We start from the raw sequence: 23,516 nt of genomic DNA on the forward strand, positions 1-23,516 counted from the left end.
CTGCTTGCTCCAATTTCAAGCGTCGACAGCTGTTTCCGAATGCACGTGTATGTTTCAAATGGAAGATAATTTGTGCAAATCGTTGAAAAATACAATGTTCTGTATGACCATAGGATGGAAGGTTACTCAAATAGGCATGTGCAAGAAAAAGCCTGGAACGAAGTTGGAAGAGAAATAAATGAAACAAGTTAAGTTTTTATTTTTACAATATAATAATATATATATTACGATGTCATCGATGACATAAGCAGATCAAGCTTATTCCGTGACATTCAAAATCGTAATTCATGAATGAAGTGTGTGTATTTTCTATAATGTTATCCAATTTGGTACTGAAGAGCCTTAGGGCAAGTGTCTTAAGGCGAAACACGTGTATACCAGTTAGGGTGACAGTGTTCCATGTGAGTACAATTTATTACCATTCATTCAAAGTAGAACTCATGTGAATGATATCTGATTCTCATTCCTCCACAAATGTTCGATATACAAACTGAATAGAGAAAAGTATCTTCTGTATAATTCAGTGTTCATATAGAAGTATTTGTTTCGAAATAATTTCTTTCGTGTAATTCAATGTTTATATGAAAGTAGCTGTTTCAGGAGGACTTTCTTTCAGTTTGTGTCTGAAAGTTACGTCTTTGCATGATCTACAAATCCATATATAGAGTTACTTATTTTCAAATTGATTAATCCTTCCTTTCTTTGGAAGATTCTCTCATCCATTTTTTTTGTATCAGATGGAGTAGTAGAAAGCCAAAAACTTTCTTTCCCAAAAAAATTATTCACTCCTAAAAAATATAACCCTTTCAAATCAAATAATATATAGTTATAAACAATTATCAATTTAAAAACTTGTGAAGAAGAACAATTATAATATTATTTATCATACACAATATGTCGACTGCCAAGATAATGCCGCATAGGGCTGATTTACATATGAACATAATCTATTTCGTAATATTATCGTTTCATTTGTGCCTCACTGACACTGAGGGTGAAAATTTGGTAAAATTTGTTGTGTGTTAGAATAGAATAGAAAAAATAGAAGTTTATTCATCACTAAAGTTCACATGTACAACATAAAAAAAGTGTAAATACATGAAACTTATTGGACTAGTCACAAAGAGAGCTTAAAAGTAATTAAAATTTACAAAATTATACATATACATTTTTGATAAGTAAAATATTAAAATATACAATGAACATCAACAATTTAAAAATTCTTGAAGAGAGTAGAACACCTTGTTTTTTAAAAATTCATTCAACCAACATTTTAGTTCATTCCTACTTATTAAACTTAACTCAGAATGAATAGCCATGAGTTTGTTATAACATTTAATACCTTGATATACATGGGAGTCTTGACCAACTCCTAATCGTGAGTATGGCTGGTATAATCTTTCACTGTTTCTTGTACAGTAATTATGTATATCTTTTTTTTTTCATCAAATAATTTTCATCTTTTTTGACGTATAATATGATCTGCAGCACATAAAGTGAGGGGACTGTGAGAATTCCTAGTTGATTGAACCTATTATTATTATGTGGTAACCCGCCCATTTAAAATGTTGGTTCTGACATTTCCCATGCTTTTTTCTTATTGCCTTAACAATTTTATCAACTTTGTGTGGTGAGCATAGAATAGGTCTCTCTAGAATTTTAAATTTTGACACCATTATACCAAACGCAAATTCTACACTTCGACGAGCTCGTGATAATCTATAGTTGAAGATTCTTTTTGGGTTTGTTAAATTTCTTGACGGATAGGGCTTTAATAAATTTTTAGAAAGAGGGAAGGCAGCATATCCGACAAAATAATAGGGAAAAGCGGGCTCGTGTGGTTTTTGGACAAAGGCTGCGGTGGTGGAAAATTGGGTGTGTTTGCCTGAAAATTTCGTCCAATACTTGAATGTTTGAATACTACCCATCACCATTTCTACCGTAGTCGCCAACGTCGAAGGCAGTAAAATTGCTATCTGCATCCGCTATAGCCAATAATCTCAGGGAAAAATAACTTTTATAATTATAAAAAGCGGATCCCGTCTTGGTTGGACAATGTATTCTGATATGTTTACCATCAATAGTACCTATACAATTTGGTAAATTCCAAAGTTCTTCAAAGCGTTCGGTTTTTTCAATCCATTTCAATTCACTTGGATTAGGCATGAATTCCATTTGCAAACCTGACCAAATATTGTCACAAACTTCTTCAACTATTTGTTCAATTGTAGAGTCTCCTCTCATAAATTGGAAAGATAACTGCTTGAAACTCATTCCGGTTGCCAAGTATCTCAAACATATTTTTATTTTCAGGAGCTGCATGTAAGGAGAAATGGAAAAATTTAAGATCCGCCCGTCATATAAGGCAAAAACCACCATCTGGATCATCAGCACAAGCAAAGAAAAAATATTATTTAGCAGACCATTTGGACTTCCTCCTTCCGTTCACTAAATCCAGGCAACAAAAGGGTAGCATTCCATCTCCCAAAAATAAAAATGAAGAAACATATATTTCGACTCAAGAAGAATCTACGGAAATTGAGCCTCCTGAAGTACATGACGAAAATGATCTAAATAAGGATGCATTCGAAGAATCCTCTACAAATGAACCTTTATTAGTCACTGAAAGCGCATTAATTCGCAATAAGAGTTCTACAAAAAACCGCAAAGAAGAGGGCCCACTAGAGAAATGTGCCATTGATTATTTCACATCGAAAAGCCGAGCTCAATTGGAAAAAACGGAAGATGCTGACTTGCTATTTCTCAAAAGTCTTCTGCCCGATTTACAGCGAATGACAAACGCTCAAAAACACGAATTTAAATATAAAACAATGCAAGTTATTGGTGAAATCCTTTACAAACCACCAACAAATAATTTTACCCCATTTTTAACACATTCCCAGCACTGTCCAAAAGTACTGAAAATGTCTCTCGTGACATTCTATAAAATGATTGAAATTTAACTGGATCCTCCATCATTTCTTCACCAGTAAAACTTATAAATATACTGCGATGAAGATTAGCTTTACTATATGGATGAACCCAATATTTTCGAGTATTTTTCTTCTCTCGCCTTCGCAATATTAGAACCTATAATATTGCCACATACTAATCCGACGACATAATGTATATTGATGTGCGAACTACGGGTTTCCTACATTATGGTGCTCACAGTGTTGAAGCGACATGTAGCGAACAAATGTCTTGTAAGTATGCAATCGGCCTAACCCTTACTTGCATAGTGCAAAATTTCCGTATCGTTTAGATTCGGGAACTTGTGTGAAGGACCTTTCATGTTCAGCATACAGTTTTTGGAAATTTCGACCACATTGTCCCACATACACACTATTACACTTCAGACACTTAAGCTTATAAACTCCAGATTTCTCCAACTTGTCCACCTTATCTTTGGCATTGAAAAGGAAATCAGATAACCTGGCATGTGGTCTGAATGCCACTTGCGAAACACTTCGTAAAATAGGATAAACCTAGTAAGGAAAAGCCTATTCTGTTACTGCTGGACAACCATGACTCGCACTTGTCCAATGATGTACTCGAATATTTAAAAGAAAATGGGGTTACAGTTCTATCGTTTCCTCCCCACTGCAGTCATAAGCTGCAGCTGTAAGGCAGGACAGTGTATGGGCCACTAAAGAAATAGTCCAACCAAGCAACCGTCTTGATTAGTGAGTCATCCATGAAAAACTATAACAATCTATGACATACCTGAGTTGGTGAAAACACCATTGCCACTGACAGCTACAATTAATAATATCCAACCCGGATTCTGAGTAACTGGGAACATCACACAGCGAAAATATATTTCCGGACCCAAGAGTTTAGTGGATCATATGTGACCGACAGACTCGCAGCGGATATGCCTACTGTTGCAGTATCTTCAGCATCGATTTTTGACAGTGCTGCACAATCAACAGATCAAACAGGATGTCATAGCATCAACTTCATATACTTCAAAGGAGCCCCTTTCTATTTCAGAAGGCCTCTTGGAATCGAAGATAGATTATGGATTGAAAACTCCTAAAAAAAATCCAGTGACTGAAATAAGAGATATAGGCATGCCCAGAACTTCGTTCATTTCACCTGAAGATATTAGACAATTTCCAAAAGCTTGACCACGTTTGGAAAATATAAGAAATGTCAGAAAACGAAAAAGTACTATCTATATCTGATACAAAAAAAGGGATGAGAGAATCTTCCAAAGAAAGGAAGGAAGTAATCAATTTGAAACTCTATACATGAATGTGTAGATCATGCAAAGAAGTAACTTTCAGACACAAACTGAAAGAGAGTCCTCCTGAAACACCTACTTTCATATAAACATTGAATTACACGAAAGAAAATAATTCTTTTGAAACAAATACTTCTATATGAACACTGAATTATACAGAAGATACTTTTCTCTACTCAGTTTGTATTTCAAACATTTGTTGTGGAATAAGAATCAGATATCATTCACATGAGTTCTACTTTGAATGAATGGTAATAAATTGTACTCACATAGAACACTGTCACCCTCACTGGTATACACCGATGTTTCGCCTTAAGACACTTACCCTAAGGCTCTTCAGTACCAAATTGGATAACATTATAGAAAATACACACACTTCATTCATGAATTACGATTTTGAATGTCACGGAATAAGCTTGATCTGCTTATGTCATCGATGACATCGTAATGACATTCATTCACCTATTTGATTTAATCCCAGCCAAGAGGAATCTTATTTGAATTGAAGAGGTTATATTTTTAGGAGTGATTAATTTTTTGGGAAAGTTTTTGGCTTTCTACTACTCCATCTGATACAAAAAAAGGGATGTGAGAATCTTCCAAAGAAAGGAAGGAAGTAATCAATTTGAAACTCTATACATGAATATGTAGATCATGCAAAGAAGTAACTTTCAGACACAAACTGAAAGAAAATCCTCCTGAAACAGCTACTTTCATATGAACATTGAATTACACGAAAGAAAATAATTCTTTCGAAACAAATACTTCTATATGAACACTGAATTATACAGAAGATACTTTTCTCTACTCAGTTTGTATTTCAAACATTTGTTGTGGAATAAGAATCAGATATCATTCACATGAGTTCTACTTTGAATGAATGGTAATAAATTGTACTCACATAGAACACTGTCACCCTGATTCTTATTCCACAACAAATGTTTGAAATACAAACTGAGTAGAGAAAAGTATCTTCTGTATAATTCAGTATTCATATAGAAGTATTTGTTTCGAAAGAATTATTTTTTTTCGTGTAATTCAATGTTTATATGAAAGTAGCTGTTTCAGGAGGACTCTCTTTCAGTTTGTGTCTGAAAGTTACTTCTTTGTATGATCTACACATTCATGTATAGAGTTTCAAATTGATTACTTCCTTCCTTTCTTTGGAAGATTCTCTTATCCCTTTTTTTGTATCAGATGGAGTAGTAGAAAGCCAAAAACTTTCTTTCCCAAAAAAAATAATCACTCCTAAAATATAACCCCTTCAACTCAAATACTATCTATACTGATACACCCGAAAAATAAATCTAATGCAAGTTAAAACAAAACAATTTAACAAGACGCTAACCAAGGCAACTAAGAAACCAAAGAAAACTGTTTGTACACTATACTATACTATACTTGTACACTATATTGTAATTGGTAGCGAGCTAATTGTCATTTTGTTCCAAAGCTTAATAGTGTCACTATTGGAATTGTTTTTCAGGAAAAAAAACACTAAAACAATGAAAATACAAACATTTAAACTGAAAATTGATCAACCATCCCTGGTCTCCCCTACTAATGCAAGTCCATATTTTCAGAATGAGCCTTTCATGAGAAAATCAAACGTAATATGAAATAAAGTGTTCCATTGAAAAAACATCAAAGAAGTTTTCGGTAACATTTGCAATATGGAATTTCAATGACATTTTACGGTCAAGAGTGATTCCTAAATCTTTGATCGTATCATTTGTTGGTTACAGTTCTGATTGCTTGATTTTATATGGAAAATTCATGGGATTTTTGTTTCGGTAAAAAGTAAATTTATGTCATTTGTCTATAATCAATTGCAATAAGTTTATATCACACCAGCGTACAAAGTTATATGAATTGTTCTGCAATAATTCAGCATCAGATGAGTCATGAATAACTTTCAACATCTTCAGATCATCAGTAAGCAGAAGAAATTCACTTTCAGCATTTCTGAATCAAGCTTGAAATACACGTTCTGATAATTTGAAATTTTTAGAATTGTCATCAAAAACTCACTATCGAACTCTATCGAATGATCTAGAAATATGTACATTGTTTCTTTAAAAATTTTTTGACTTAGTTACTGACAATTTCTGAGTAAATTTCTTAAATACGTTCTTTTCTATTTCTGAAATTACAATATTTGTTTATTGATAAATTATTTCTTTGGTATATAGTCAAATACTTTTTTTATAAGACTGATTGGTAATTAAAAACATTAGAAACTGGTTAAAAATCAAGCTATTATTTCAAAGTTTTTTTAAAACAAATCATATTTGACGAATCCGTTTTCTTCGATAAATTTTTTAATGGGTCAGTCAACAAACAAAGCTGTTGTGAAGCTGAAAAAATCTCTATTCGAGATTAATGTCAATCATTGTTCAGCACCATTGCGTATGGTGATCTCTCTTTTTTCTCGAGATTCATCGTTGAAACGACTCCAATTGAAAACCATCGTCATAAAAATTTATAGAAATATCTATTATCAATAGGATGGAGGTTATTTAGAATAACTTTCCCAATAAGTGAATTGCCAGACGATTTACGATAAAAAAGCCAACACGTTCATCCAACTTTATTTGTCTGAAATCAAAATTATACGTCAATAGAACAAGCAATGTTTATTATTACTCCCGATACATTACAACATTTTCTCGAAAAAATTGTTTATTGCTAAAAAATCTTAGTTTAATTTTTTATATGCCTATTTATAATCCTTCATATCCTGTTTTTCTCCAACAATGAAAAAAACTTCGAAAAGTATAGATATGAAATGAAGTTTGACAATCACTTGTCATAACTGACATTATTTTGACAAAATATCTTCGATCGTAAGTGGTTCACAGCAGGTTTGCATTGCACACTATAGTATGATTTTTAAATTTGTATTCAATTTTGTCGACGAGTAATCAATTGAATTGAAACTATTATATAACTGCGTGAACAAAACACTCCTTATATTTCAACATTTTTGGGAAAATAGTCATCACTTCGAGAGGATCGAGGAGTGAAAACTGAAGTATCTTCAGATTTTCTTTGAAACTTGTAATATAAAACATCAATCAATTCAATCTGTTCTCCAGCTCGTAGAGAATCCTTGTTAACACGCCACTGGCTCATGATCCAGCATGACTGCCGCATGCCTCTGATTATACAACCAATCGGGTGTTTGCCGGTTCTAGAGTAGGGGTCAGGCGCACTTTGTTGGAACACGGTTTATTAGCTTAATGTATATGTTACGGTAAAAGTACATAATTCGGTAAATGTATACAATTACCGGTAATTGTATACATTAACCGGAGTATTTGGTAAAAGTAGGAAATAATCTTAAAAAACCTTCTATTTCCTACTTTTCCCGGTAATTGTATACAATCGTCAGAGGAGCTTGGTGAAAGTAGTGATGGGCTAATTCGAATTAAAAATAATCGATAATTCGATTATCATAGTAATTCGAGATATTGAATCGATTATTACGATAATTCGAATTAATTTTTATATTATTCGCAATCACAGATCACACGTTTGATACTATCGGTGTTTGACGTAAAAATGACAGTAATCTTTAAAGCGGGTATGTTTGCAAGTAGTAATAATAGTGAAAAAAAATACTAATTGCAAATGATATTAGAACTACAACTGCTTTGGTCATTTGTCATATATGTAACTCAACCAATGATAGCTCCAGAGCCAATCGAGAATGGATAGAGTAATATACGAATAACAATTTGGGAAGGATGAGCAGGGGCGGCATTAAGATGTTTTCAAAAATATTCATATTAAACTTTAATAATAAGTTCAGAATCAACAATAAATTAACAACTAAAACTCATCAAATAAAATAAATTCTCAATATAAAAATAAAACGTTCTAAGACAGTTAAAATCACATCAAAATCACAGTTCAATCTAATAAGGTGCTATTCATATACTATTTAGAAAAATTATTTTATCAAGATGTTTGGGAGATAGACGATTTCTTCTCAAATTTGTCAATTGTCCTGTTTTGGAAAATACCCGTTCTGATGGGACCGATGTAGCAGGTATGGATAAATACTTAACAGCCAATTTGTACAACTCTGGAAAAGTACTTTTGTGTGTTTTCCAGAATTCCATTGGATTACTTTTCCTCTCATAATAAGGCATTTCAAGATACTGCCGTATCATCAACGTCACAATAGTCAGAGGTGTCGTAATTGACTTTGCTTTCGCCACTTTGTTATCAAAATGCGACCAAATATCACAATTTCTGTTTGTGTCGAGATCCTGTGGTTTTGGCTGGAATTCAACCTCATCTACACCAGTTGGTGCCTGATTCTTTTCATTGATTAGACTTGTAAGTTCTTCACTCACCCATTTTTGGGCATTGTTGGCATTAATATCATTACCGAATGCTAATTTCTTAAACCTCGGATCTAAAAATGTCGCTTTTGAGATAATTTTGTTGCATTCTAGAATTCCAAGACGACGGGCGATGGTGTCAATCAAATTCTTCCTCAGAGTTTCACAAATATCCGTTTTTGATTTCCAGTTCACGAGGGAGTGCTGAAGACCCCTTACAAGAGGAATAAGCATTGAAATCGTTGGATATGTGTCTGCAGATAGAGTTGCTGTCATAACTTCTAAAGGTTTGAGTAGAAAAATGCTATCTTCGATAACAGCCCACTCATCAGCATCAAAGAACTCGGGTGCCTTAGTAATGCTAATGATGGTCATCGAAAGGGCGTCCTTTACTTTTACTAGTCTTTCTAACATGATCAGGGTGGAATTTCATCTGGTGGAAACGTCTTGTTTCAGCTTCAAAACTGGAAATCCCATTTGCTCTTGGACTGACTTCAGTTTATTGCACGCTAAAACACTATGGCTGAAATGGCCTACTATTGTTTTACATTTTTTAACAATACCTTGAAAATTCGGGTTACTGTTCAATGCATCAGTGACACTCAAATTTAGTGTATGCGCAACACAGGGATGGTGATGTTTTTGTAGGAAATCGTTGATTGCACATTTTATATTTGATCCATTGTCGGAGACAATGGTAATTATTTTATTTGAAATATTCCATATATTGAAAATATCACTAAGAACAGTTGAAATAAGTTCACCTGAATGATTTCCAATTATTTCTTCTGTTGATAACACGTGGGAATGAAATTCATCATTGTAAATAAAATGGCACGTCACCGTGATGTAACCTCTATTGCTGTCTGACGTCCAGATATCAGTAGTGACAGAAACACTACTGGTGTCATTCAGAAGTAATTTTAATTCTTCAACTTGTTCTGCATAAATACTTGGTAAGATGTCGTTTGACAATTTTTTTCTATTAGGTAACTTGTACTGTGGTCGAAGCAAGTTTGAATATTCTATGAAACCCTTATCTTCCACAATAGACAGGGGTTGATAATCATTCGTTATCATTTTTATCAAAGCTCTATCTAAATTTTTGATCTCACTTTCACCGAGTTCTGCACTAGTGGCACCAAATAGTTTCATTTGTCTTTGACGTTTAGGGGGTGCAGCTCCACTTTTTGCAACCAATCTTGCTGATGTTGGTCTTGTATTTTCCTTATCCGCTACTGCAGACGGCCCTGTCCCTGAACTTAGATCTTGTTCTCCGCTGTCAAGAGTGTCACGTTCGTTTTCGTTACCCGTAATAAAACTCATATTCGAAGTTGGCTTATTGGTTGAAGAGAGCGTGAGCGTAGGATGAATACGTTTTAAATGTTGCTTTAAATTGGTAGTATTGCCAAAGAATTTTAAAGTCTTGTTACAAATATTACACTTGACACTTCTTTCATTAATTTTATTAAAATGTTCCCAAACTGAAGAAGTTTTCTTTGGACCCGGTCTCATTTTTGATTGATATAAATTATAAATTAAACGAATGTACAGCACGACTCGATATCGATACTTATTACCCGGAACAGTGATCGTAACTATGAATGCGTAAATTGTCAATGTCTATTGAGTGATTCTCCTGCGCATTGCGAATGATTTTTAATTCGAATGATAATTCCATTATTCGTACAATTCGATTACTAATAATTCGATTATCAAAATAATTCGATTATGTCCATCACTAGGTGAAAGTAAGGAATTCACATTTCAACGATTGACCCGCAAGCGCAGTGTTACCACGCAGTTGTTCACCACGTGCATGTATGTCGTCTCAGTCGCTTGCTATTTCTTGGAAAGTATTCGTATCCTTTTAGCGAGTTATCTTTGTGTTTTGTTTTCCTACGTTTTTCGTTTTGTGAACTGTAAATTACATTATTCTGGAACTGATTATTTGTAATTTAACAATGGAAGAGCGTTTTAATACCAAAGTACTTGAAGTGATGGGCAGTAAAAAGCACAAAACGGTTTTGCTTACTAGAGAAAAGTACCAAATGTTAATAAACAGTGTAAATGTAAGTAAATCTAAAACCAGTAATAAATTGCCACATTTTTTTATTCATTTTTTAATTAGCATTTTATATATCTATATGTACCTATACCTTTGTATATGCAAATATTAATTTTTATTCAAGCTTTGATCCCATAATTTTATTCATAAGTGACATACTGTTTTTTGTAAATAATCATTGACCTGCCATATATACGCTATGTATCACAAATGGTGAATAAATATTATTATTATTATTATTATTATTATTACCAGATGACTACAGGCTGTTGAAAAAGTATGATGTCATGAAGGTTGGGGAAACTGAAAAACTAATTTGCCCCCTGAGTAAAGATGTACAGAATGTTGTGTATTATGTTCATAAGGAAGAACTCTTTGTATTGATTGACGGAGCACATAGATCTATTGGACATGGAGGTAGAACAAGAATGTTGGAATTACACAAGAAGTACAAAAACATTACTACAGAAATCATAAAGATCTATTTAGATCGGTGTGAAACTTGTCAGAAAAAATCCAAAGTTCCAAAAAGGGTTTAGTAGTCAAACCTATACTGTCAAAAAAATGAATAGTAGATGTCAAATGGATTTAATTGATATACAAGCTCAAGCAGACAATGATTTCAAATTCATTTTTGTCTATCAAGATCATTTAACGAAATTTGTTTAGTTACGGCCGTTGAAAAGTAAACGTGCAGAAGTTGCAAGTGTTCTTCTTGATATATTTTGTGCCTTTGGAGCTCCCAACATTCTTCAAAGCGACAATGGACGAGAATTCTATAACAAAATTATAGAAGAACTGTGCAGTATGTGGACAGATTTGAAGATAGTACACGGTAAGCCCAGACACAGTCAGTCACAAGGATCCGTGGAACGTGCAAATCAAGACATCGAAAATATGCTGAGTACCTGGCTGGAAAACAACCAAACAAACAAGTTGTCAGAGGGTCTTCGATTTATACAATTCGCCAAGAACCGAGCTTACCATTCTGGAATCAAGTGCAGCCCGTATGAAGCCATGTTTGGGGTTCCTGCCAAAATTGGTTTGAAAACATCATCACTGTCTGATGATGTTCTGGAAAATATTTCAACTGAAGAAGATTTGGAAGCTTTAGCTTGACAAATCACGATTCAAGTTCTTTGCAAAAACCGAGACAGTAAACAAAAATTGAGGAAGGTAAATTGAGATCTACAGGATCCAACACATACGTGGTAGAATTGTTTTCATTATTTTATTTGCTTGACAACGACATTTTGATTCAACTAAGTCTTGAATGTATGATATTCAGCTTTCAGTATATATTACAGTATATGCAATTTTTTTGAGTTGTGACATTGAAAAGAAGGGTTTTATCAACTGAAATGAAGAGATTTTCAAGTTATACGAGGTTTACATGGGATCAAATAGACAGCTCGTATCATTAGAGAAAATAGGGCATATTCCTGTGAAAATGTGTTTCAAAAACATTACGAAATTTTGGAGTATTAACTGAATAAGAAAAGGTTTCATGTAATTCCATGTTCATATTTAGTTGTTGTTTCGGACTTACATTTTATTACAATTTGTATTTTCGAAAAACTCCATTGCATGGTCTACTTCATGGTTCATGGTTCAATGGATTCTCTGATTTACTCATTTGCATAATCCAATTTAACTTGATTAGTATTATTCATAAATGATATTTATGGATGTCATTTATTTCTGCCCTTCTGATTGGTCTAGAAAATCATTAGAGTGGGTACTCATCATCTCATATATAAAGTCTCACTTGTAGAACTTATATCAATAGTGCATTGTGCAAGTGAATAGTGTGGTGTGTGATTAATTACAGGACATAGCGAATATTGAGAATATTCAGTTTTTGTGGAAGCTAGATTCAGTTTATTCGATTTTACAATAATGGATGGTGAATGCATCAGTGGTATGTTGGAGAAAGTTCAATTCCATGATTGGTGGATATGGGATTATTGGAGCCGCTAACAGACTCGTCCCCAGTATTTTTGCCACCAAAAAAATAAGGGTGGGAAATAATTAAGAGAGTCAGGAAACTAAAAAAATCATAGAATAAAAATCAAACAAGGAAAGACCAACTATTATAATGCAAAAATATATAACTCCAACAATAAAACTAAACAAGTATGGACTATCATAATTAATGAACTTGGGACAAAAACTAAAAATAAAAATCCAGCATGTATAGCTTTGAAATATAACAATCAAAAAATTGAAGATCAACTACGGTTGCAGATTTGTTTGCTAGGCATTTCTCTTCAGCGGCTGCAACAGCAATTTCGGATCATTTTGGATGTAACTTAATTCTACCATGTACTTTTGCCAAGAATATTGTCGTTCAAAATGAATTCGATCTCTCAGAAATTTCACCACTTGAAGTTTTGAAAACTTTAGATAATATGAGGAACAAAAATTCAGCTGGTATTGATGATATGTCTATTGTTACTGTAAAGCAAATTATTGATATAATTATTGAACCATTAGTTTTTTTGCTTAACCAGTCCTTTTATGGGGGTTTTTTCCCAGATGAATTGAAGAGGGCTCTTGTCTTTCCACTGCACAAAAAAGGTCGGAAAACAGAAATTGACAATTATAGGCAGATTTCGTTGATTTCATCCTTTTCAAAACTCTTTGAGAAAATAATAGGTAATAGAATTTTGATGTATATTGAACAAAATGACCTATTCTGCAATAATCAACATGGTTTTAGGAAGAGTGCATCAATTGAATCTGCATCTTATAAACTATTGAATTATATTTATGCACAAGTGGATAATAATAACCTGGTTTTTTCACTTTTTTTAGATCTATCAAAAGCATTCGATACTGTTTCTTCAAAATTACTAGTAATGGGCTTTCCCAATAATGTGTTGTGTTGGATAGAATCGTAAATGGAAAACCGTAGTTTGGTGGTTAAATGTAATGGAATTACATCAGTTCCTTATGATGTAAAACTAGGTGTTCCACAAGGGTCTGTTCTGGGTCCATTGTTATTCTTGACTTTTATCAATGACGCCTGAATTCATATCAGATTGTCACATAACTATGTACGCTGACGATACTACAATCACTGTTTCTGAAACAAATGAGAATGAATTATCGATGAAAATTAATTTAGTTATTGATGAATTCAGTAGTTGGTGTCAACGTAACAAACTGATTTTAAATAAATCTAAGTCAGTGCTGATGAAAACATTTGTTAGGAAAGATTTCTGTTGTAATTTAGTCACTTTGAATGACATAAAAATATCAAAAGAAGTTGATTTTCTTGGAACTATTTTAGATGAGAATCTCACCTGGAGAAGTCACATACAAAAAGTGTGCAGTAAACTCAATTCCGCTTATTATTCGATCAAACAGTTGAAACATTGTTCAGATAGGTTTGGTTTACTAAATGTTTACTTTGCGAATGCATACTTCCACATTAGCTTCAACATAATGGCTTGGGGATGTGCAGACTTGCAAAATAATTATGTGCATAGCTATATGCATCACAGTTTGTCTTACAACGGTGTGTTGTAAGACACACCAAAAAATATAAAGTTCGTTCAAGAGTAAAGTACCCTTATTTCAAAAGATATAGAAATATGTTGAAGAGAAAAGTTGCTTAGAATTGAAAGTTATGTTCAGATACGTAGGCATGGCCTGCTATTCGAATTTTATTTTCTTTTGGAAACTGTTGAATTACCCCCGTATCGGCAGATTCTAGAGGAGTATGTATGGACGTCAAAATACCAGAGACTTCTATACCCATCTCATCAAAAAGACAGGCTATTTTCAAAAACATATTTGGTGAAGATTAAGATGAGGATAATGGTCTAGACGAATTCACGAAACGTAGTGTTGATGTGCGTGAATCAATAGTGTCCAATGATATTTCTGTAGAAGTCATCAAGCCAAAAAAGAAAGCAAAAGACGCTTCTTTACCCGTCACATCAAGAATGCTGGCTATTTTCAAAAAGTTGTTTGGTGAAGGTTCAGATAAATTTGCGAAACGTTGTGTTGATGTGAGTAAGTCAGTAGTGCCCAAAGATGTTTCTGTAGACGTCACCGAGCCAAAAATGATACCAAAGACTTCTTTTCCCAAAGCGACCTTGAGCTCAATTTTTACTCAGGAGACAGCGAGTGATAATTTGCACAATAATGAGTTGAACTTGCCGGAAGCATCTGAAGTTAAAACGGAAATGAAAATCAATGACTTTATTTTACCGCGAAAAAGAACTTCCCTCCATAGGATAACGGCAATAACACAATCCAGTCAAGATGTATATAAAAAAAAATCATTCAAGGACTAATCCCACTAACTATGCAAAAAAGTTAGGTGAAAAGGCTATCACTGGTTCATCAACATCGGTAGTGCAGTGCCAAGTACCATAACTGAGAAGCGAAATAAAAGAATTTCGAACGTAAAATCTAGCCATATTCTCATTTTGGATAACGTCAGGGAACAGGCGAGTAACATGAAGATGAGGATCCAATTCGAAAAAGAGATGGGATGGACAAAACGAAGAAGGTCTGGTTTTCCTTCTTCAGGGCCTAAGAAGGGTCATATACAGTCTGAATCGAAACTGGGAGTGAAGGACGATGCTGCCACATCATCACATAATCAATCTACTTCCAAGGAAAAACTGGGACAGATACGAGAAGTAAATGAAATTAGAACGGAATCTAGAAATCGACTACAGAAAGTGAATGACCAAGCTATTACAGTGGAGAATGATAATTCGGGTTGCACGGCAAAATCAAGACACAGACGAAAGTTTGAAGCAGGGAAAACAGGATCTACGGAACCAAATTCAAAAGTGAGGGACCAATTTATCACCTTGGCTAACGATTCGAATTTCAAGAAAGTATCAGGACAGAAGAGGAAATTTGAGGAAGATAAATCGGGATTCACGGAACAGAATTTGGATGTGAATAACAGAACTATTAGCTTGGCAAATCATGATTCAAGTTCTATGCAAAAACCGAGACAGTAAACAAAAATTGAGGAAGGTAAATTGAGATCTACAGAGCCGAAGCTAGATGAGAAGAAGAAACTTGATAACCTAGCAAATTATGGTTCGAAGTCAAGCCGAATGAAAAAAGTTGAGGAAGGTGCGACAGGATCCAACACATACGTGGTAGAATTGTTTTCAGTATTTTATTTGCTTGACAACGACATTTTAATTACAAGATTACGAGAGCAAGTCTACTGACTCGCAGACTTTCAAAATAGTTATGTGCATAGCTATGTGCATCATAGTTTGTCTTACAACCAATAAACAACACTATTGCAATATTTTATCATGAAGGAGACTTGCGTGAAGTTAGCGTCGGACGCCAGCGTCCAAATCTAGCGCCCGCCCCCCACTCCTGAGTCCGATTTACACCACACAACTAGTAGACTGTTGATTCATAAAGATCGCTTATTTGGCAACCAATATTTTTAACACGATTATTTGCTCTTAGAATCGACTTCAAACTTGAAAATATCATTATACTGATTTTCATTTCTCTTTTCATCATGATCTCCTACCACGCGTAGTAACGGCTACTTCCATCAATTTATCATTATACTGCACGCAGCTTTTATAATCTGTATTATAATGACGAGGAGACATTGAAATGAATGTGACAGATATAAAACACTTTTGGGTCACAACTGGTGGAATTCATGACCAAGTGAAAAATTCATCAGAAGAATAATTCATTGAATAGGCAATTTTCAGAAAATTATCGGTGTCATAGAAAAATGAAAGCCCATCACTTGATTGGAATAGTTCGCTTGTGTTCGCTGTGAATTGTCATCAATTATGTCCGAGTGAAAACTGTTATCAGAGAGATGATATACTGAACACTGGATTTTGAGTCCATCAAAATAGTGGGGTAATAAAAAAAATACACCTTCCACATTAGATGTTTAATTTTTTCCTTCTTAAACTGGCTTGTCCCCGAATACGACTCAATGAAAAATGTTGATGAAGATATGATATACTGAACTCAGAATTTTCAGCCCTCCAAAATACCGGGAACCAACAAAAAATCCTCCTGTCTAGAATTAAGTAATATAAGAAATGTATTATATTTAAGGAAATAACTGGCAACAGCGCTCATCCTGGTTACTTAGGCGTCATGGCCCTACCAACCACTCTTGATAAGCTGTTTAACGAGATAACACCGTTAAAATATCGTACAGTCCACTATATTCAGTAATAAAGAAAATAATCCAACATGGTCCATCGAATCGAATAAAATCAAGCTAATAAGTAGTAACTCTAAACTCTAAACAAATAAAAAGTACGAATTGATTAACTGTGTGTATGTGCATAAAGAGTCGTAAGGAGTGAGCGCGTCATACTGAAATCTAATTTAAAATTCTACGAGAAAATGATGGATTTTAGCAAAAAAAATTATAAGGAAAAAACTTTCCTATATCTACAGAGAAAATATTGACTCAGCGGGATTCTACATCCAAAAATAGACACATTTTGCTCGAAATATTTTTCCATATAATGTTTTATTATTATTTTGTGGTGTAAAACCGTTGAGATTTAGTTTTATTCTCTTGGGGGAAATTATTTACGTTACGAATATGTATACGATCAAGAGGAACATGGAAGACAAAATGAAAAATCTTGTTAATCGAATAAAATATTTTGATAGTAATATTACTTACGATGAACTAGTCGTAATTGATTACAATGAGTTATTTTATGAGTATTTAGTTGCGCATGTTCACAATAAACATCAACAGAAAAATAAAAAGAGATGGATCTATCAGACGATTCAACGAAATTCTGGTAATATAAAAACAATGTTTGAAAACAAAACAAACAAAAAAATCTTCTTTGGATGTGGATAGCAAACAGAAGCAAATCGCTAAAAGAATACTCTGCTCAGTTGATTGAAAGTGAAAATCAGGAAGGTTTCAATTCTTGTCGCTTATACGACAACCCGATATATGAATTCAACCTACAGAAAGAATCTTGAGTTGTTTATATTTTTTCTCCACGACGAATAAGAAACATTCTTAAATAAATCTGATGATGAACTTGTCACCATTTATTCCGGAAATTTCTCAAACTCCAAAGTTAGTGCTCTTTCCGATGAAAAACTATTAAGTACCTTGAGAGAGAAATATGCGAAATATTCAACACATTGCCAGAAATTTAAAAAAAAAAAGTGATGCTAAAATTAAAATTGACGAATTCAATTCATCCGCCATGAGTGCAGACTCTTGAGTTTTTAGATATTGCCAATAAAGATATTCATTCCAAAAATATGATGCAGATTCAAGGAAATGAAGAGTTAATGTTGAATGGTTTCACAAAAAAAAAGATGAATGTATATATGGAAGCTCTTTAATCGATTCAGACGTCATCTTCTCTGACTCATCAAAAGAACGGATTATTTAAAATGTACATTTCTAGAAGGCAAATTTCACATTAGTGAAAAAGAGTGGAATACAATAAATGTTGACGAGAAATTGTCAAATAAATATTATCCATTTTTCTTTCGAAATAATATAAGAAAGTTCGTAAATAATAGTTGTTCAGTTGCATTCTACAGACTAAAATATTTAAAAAACAACATAATAATTATAGAAAATGTAAAAACTTCAAAATCTATATTTCCATTGATTCACGATATGGCAAAACGGTGCGGGTTTATTCCACGTCTCGCGATTACTGTCATCCATACAAAATAACCGACCAAGTGAGAGGTGTGGAAAGAGACAAAAAAATGTGTTGAAAAATATAAAACCTTCGGAATATAGAAAAAAAAAGCATTTTAAAAGCGAATTAATCTGATATCAAGAGAGGCCACTTACAAGATATAAAATCGGAGGAGATGCTAAGAAAACTCCGCATCCAGGCAAAAAACGCTTTGAAACGACATGAAGACGCCATGGTCGACATGTTTTTGAAATTCAGATTTGCTCTAGTAGGAGAGCAATACCATGGTCAACCTATTATATGCCCTACTCATGGGATTTGAATGGACGCAATTGAAAATTCCATAGAGCCACCTAACTGTATAAACTAGAATGTGGATGGTAGTAACACACATAATACTACTGAACAATACAAACAAGGAGATGATATTAAAAGTACCTCGGTTCTTGGTCGTAAAAATAACTGATAGATACTTTACAAAAGGCAACCCATTTCTGATATCTGAAGGAATGTATGGTTCAATTGGAGAACTATCAAACCTAAAGATAACAAGAAAAGTATTGATTCTTGAAACGAAATAACCAGCCCAATCGAGATGATTGATAGAAATTGAAAGAATATGTAATATGTCAGTGGAGGTCGAAATACATAAAACCCTATACCAAGTGTAGGTACCTGAAATGGCTTTATGACAAACACCATACGGGATAGGCCAAAAAATATAAAGTTCGTTCAAAGAGTAAAGTACCCTTATTTCAAAAAATATAGAAATTTGTTGAAGAGAAAAGTTGCTTAGAATTGAAAGTTATGTTTAGATGCGTAGGCATGGCCTGCTATTCGAATTTTCTTTTCTTTTGGAAAATGTTGAATTACCCCCGTATCGGCAGATTCTAGAGGAGTGTGTATGGACGTCAAAATACCAGAGACTTCTATACCCATCTCATCAAAAAGACAGGCTATTTTCAAAAACATATTTGGTGAAGATTCAGATGAGGATAATGGTCCAGACGAATTCACGAAACGTAGTGTTGATGTGCGTGAATCAATAGTGTCCAAAGATATTTCTGTAGAGGTCATCAAGCCAAAAAAGAAATCAAAAGACGCTTCTTTACCCGTCACATCAAGAATGCAGGGCTATTTTCAAAAAGTTGTTTGGTGAAGGTTCAGATAAGGAGAATGGTCCAGATGAATTTGCGAAACGTTGTGTTGATGTGAGTAAATCATTAGTACCCAAAGATGTTTCTGTAGACGTCACCGAGCCAAAAATGATACCAGACTTCTTTTCCCAAAGCGACCTTGAGCTCAATTTGTACCCAGGACACAGCAAATGATAATTTGCACAATAATGAGTTGAACTTGCCGGAAGCATCTGAAGTTAAAACGGAAATGAAAATCAATGACTTTATTTTACCGCGAAAAAGAACTTCCCCCATAGGATAACGGCAATAACACAATCCAGTCAAGATGTATATTAAAAAAAAATCATTCAAGGACTAATCCCACTAACTATGCAAAAAAGTTAGGTGAAAAGGCTATCACTGGTTCATCAACATCGGTAGTGCAGTGCCAAGTACCACAGGATGTTATAACTGAGAAGCGAAATAAAAGAATTTCGAACGTAAAATCTAGCCATAATCTCATTTTGGGTAACGTCAGGGAACAGGCGAGTAACATGAAGATGAGGATCCAATTCGAAAAAGGGATGGGAGGGACAAAACGAAGAAGGTCTGGTTATCCTTCTTCAGGGTCTAAAAAGGGTCATATACAGTCTGAATCGAAACTGAGAGTGAAGGACGACGCTGCCACATCATCACATAATCAATCTTCTAAGGAAAAACTTGGACAGATACGAGAAGTAAATGAAATTAGGACAGAATCTAGAAATCGACTACAGAAAGTGAATGACCAAGCTGTTACAGTGGGGAATGATAATTCGGGTTGCACGGCAAAATCAAGACACAGACGAAAGTTTGAAGCAGGGAAAACAGGATCTACGGAACCAAATTCAAAGGTGAGGGACCAATTTATCACCTTGGCTAACGATTCGAATTTCAAGAAAGTATCAGGACAGAAGAGGAAATTTGAGGAAGATAAATCGGGATTCACAGAACTGAATATGGATGTGAAGAACAGAACTGTCAGATTGGCAAATCGTGATTCAAGTTCTATGCAAAAACCGAGACAGGAAGCAAAAATTGAAGGTAAATTGAGGTCTACAGAGTCGAAGCTAGCTGGGAAGAAGGAAGTAACCACTAATTATGGTTCTACGTCAAGGCTAATGGAAAAAGTTGAGGAAGGTGCGACAGGATCCAACACATACGTGGTAGAATTGTTTTCAGTATTTCATTTGCTTGACAACGACATTTTGATTCAACTAAGTCTTGAATGTATGATATTCAGCTTTCAGTATAAAATACAGTATATGCAATTTTTTTGAGTTGTGTCATTGAAATGAAGGATTTTATCAACTGAAATGAAGAGACTTGCAAGTTATACGAGGTTTACATGGGATCAAATAGACACCTCGTATCATTAGAGAAAATAGGGCATATTCCTGTGAAAATGTGTTTCAAAAACATTACGAAATTTTGGAGTATTAACTAAATAAGAAAAGGTTATATGTAATTCCATGTTCATATTTAGTTGTTGTTTAGGACTTTCATTTTATTACAATTTATTCAATAATGAAAATAAACAAAGCCAGAAATTGACTTTCTGAATTTCATGGTTCAATGGTTTCTCTGATTTACTCATTTGCATAATCCAATTTAACTTGATTAGTATTATTCATAAATGATATTTATGGATGTCATTTATTTCTGCCCTTCTGATTGGTCTAGAAAATCATTAGAGTGGGTACTCATCATATCATATATAAAGTCTCACTTGTAGAACTTATATTAATAGTGCATTGTGCAAGTGAAAAGTGTGTGAATACTGTGGTGTGTGATTAATTACAGAACATAGCGAATATTGAGAATATTCAGTTTTTGTGGAAGCTAGATTCAGTTTATTCGATTTTACAATAATGGATGGTGAATGCATCAGTGGTGTGTTGGAGAAAGTTCAATTCCATGATTTTTCAGAACTTTTGGAAGGATTTGGAATATTGGACGGAGTGGATTGCAATGAGTATCCAGTAAAATCAAAAGATGAAGTGAATGAAACCATGAAAGGTGCGAAAGAGAAGACCGTCACTCATCCAGAAAGTTCAGCAGATGTTATCGGTGCTGAAAACATGAGGCTGCTAGGTGAGTTGTATGATTTACTTGTGCCTTGTGAGGATATCGTAGAGAACACAGGTTTGAAATCGACCAATATCATGTCCAAAGAAATCATCTCGCCTGATGTGGGAGTTTGTTCACGTGGAACTGATAAAGAACATATGAAGAAAGGTATATATTCCAAGGTGGAGGTAAAGAAATCATCGATTCGCAAAGACACTGCAACCCTTCATAACATACCTAGTAGAACTCAGTCTAAGTCCAAACCTTCTGCCTGGGCCAAGAGTAAGCAGTCTGACAACTTATCAACAATGTGCAATTTGCCAGTAAATGTGATGGTATTGCCGGAGTCGTCAAAACCCCACGATGTATTGGAGGACGTCACAATTTTGAGTACCACAGCGTACGTCACAAAAAAACGAATTTCGAAAGTGACATCTGATAACAGTTTCATCATAGATAACAACAAGAAACAGGTCCTCGGCAAGAAAATCGAAATTTCATCTCAAGCAAATTGTGAGGGTGATGGAGAACCTCATACGACAAGGCATTGTACAGTCGAGGATTTGTTTGGAGATATGTCGGACGAGGAAGAAGAATTGTCCGAGGATATTTCGCAAATATGTTCAGATATTGGCGTGGCAGTAGACACAGAAGTTTCCAATGAATCGAAATCAAACAATTTCCTCGATAGTACAGCAAATCCTTCATCGTCAGATTCTAGAGGAGTATGTGTGGACGTCAAAATACCAGACGAAAAGGAATTGTCAGAGGATCTTTTGCAAATATGTTCAGAAATTGGCGTGACAGTTGACACAGGGGTTTCCAATGGATTGGAATCAAACAATTTCCTCGATAGAACAGCGAATCCTTCATCGTCAGATTCTAGAGGAGTATGTGTCAAAATACCAGAGGCTTCTATACCCATCTTATCAAAAAGGCAGCCTATTTTCAAAAACATATTTGGTGAAGATTCATATGAGGATAATGGTCCAGACGAATTTACGAAACGTAGTGTTGGTGTGCGTAAATCAATAGTGTCCAAAGATATTTCTGTAGGGGTCATCAACCCAGAAAAGGAAGCAAAAGTCGCTTCTTTACCCGTCACATCAAGAATGCAGGCTATTTTTAATAAGTTGTTTGGTGAAGGTTCAGATAAGGAGAATGGTCCAGATGAATTTGCGAAACGTTGTGTTGATGTGAGTAAATCATTAGTACCCAAAGATGTTTCTGTAGACGTCACCGAGCCAAAAATGATACCAGACTTCTTTTCCCAAAGCGACCTTGAGCTCAATTTGTACCCAGGACACAGCAAATGATAATTTGCACAATAATGAGTTGAACTTGCCGGAAGCATCTGAAGTTAAAACGGAAATGAAAATCAATGACTTTATTTTACCGCGAAAAAGAACTTCCCCCCATAGGATAACGGCAATAACACAATCCAGTCAAGATGTATATTAAAAAAAAATCATTCAAGGACTAATCCCACTAACTATGCAAAAAAGTTAGGTGAAAAGGCTATCACTGGTTCATCAACATCGGTAGTGCAGTGCCAAGTACCACAGGATGTTATAACTGAGAAGCGAAATAAAAGAATTTCGAACGTAAAATCTAGCCATAATCTCATTTTGGGTAACGTCAGGGAACAGGCGAGTAACATGAAGATGAGGATCCAATTCGAAAAAGGGATGGGAGGGACAAAACGAAGAAGGTCTGGTTATCCTTCTTCAGGGTCTAAAAAGGGTCATATACAGTCTGAATCGAAACTGAGAGTGAAGGACGACGCTGCCACATCATCACATAATCAATCTTCTAAGGAAAAACTTGGACAGATACGAGAAGTAAATGAAATTAGGACAGAATCTAGAAATCGACTACAGAAAGTGAATGACCAAGCTGTTACAGTGGGGAATGATAATTCGGGTTGCACGGCAAAATCAAGACACAGAC

The 23,516-nt window shown here is 34.5% G+C and overlaps 3 protein-coding genes across 3 annotated transcripts in view; 2 read left to right on the forward strand and 1 right to left on the reverse strand.

The window, feature by feature from the left end:
• The window catches only part of LOC141480569 (uncharacterized), a 220,592-nt gene that overhangs the window by 76,462 nt on the left and 120,614 nt on the right, over positions 1-23,516 (forward strand). The gene's annotated exons all lie outside the window — the stretch shown is intronic.
• On the forward strand, positions 2,274-4,179 carry LOC141480427 (uncharacterized; the record flags this gene model as incomplete). The annotated part of the gene is made up of 1 exon (XM_074170363.1): positions 2,274-4,179. A coding segment is annotated over one exon (690 nt), but the record flags the coding sequence as incomplete, so codon positions are not given.
• On the reverse strand, positions 7,961-9,121 carry LOC141480567 (E3 SUMO-protein ligase ZBED1-like). The gene has a single exon (XM_074170755.1). It carries the CDS (start codon positions 9,013-9,015, stop codon positions 8,185-8,187), a length of 831 nt encoding a protein of 276 aa, XP_074026856.1. The 5' UTR covers positions 9,016-9,121; the 3' UTR covers positions 7,961-8,184.

This window comes from Leptinotarsa decemlineata, unplaced genomic scaffold (genome assembly GCF_025532065.1).
Source record: "Leptinotarsa decemlineata unplaced genomic scaffold, Ldec_3_MD MMD2_P_RNA_scaffold_9, whole genome shotgun sequence".
Lineage (NCBI taxonomy): Eukaryota > Metazoa > Arthropoda > Insecta > Coleoptera > Chrysomelidae > Leptinotarsa > Leptinotarsa decemlineata.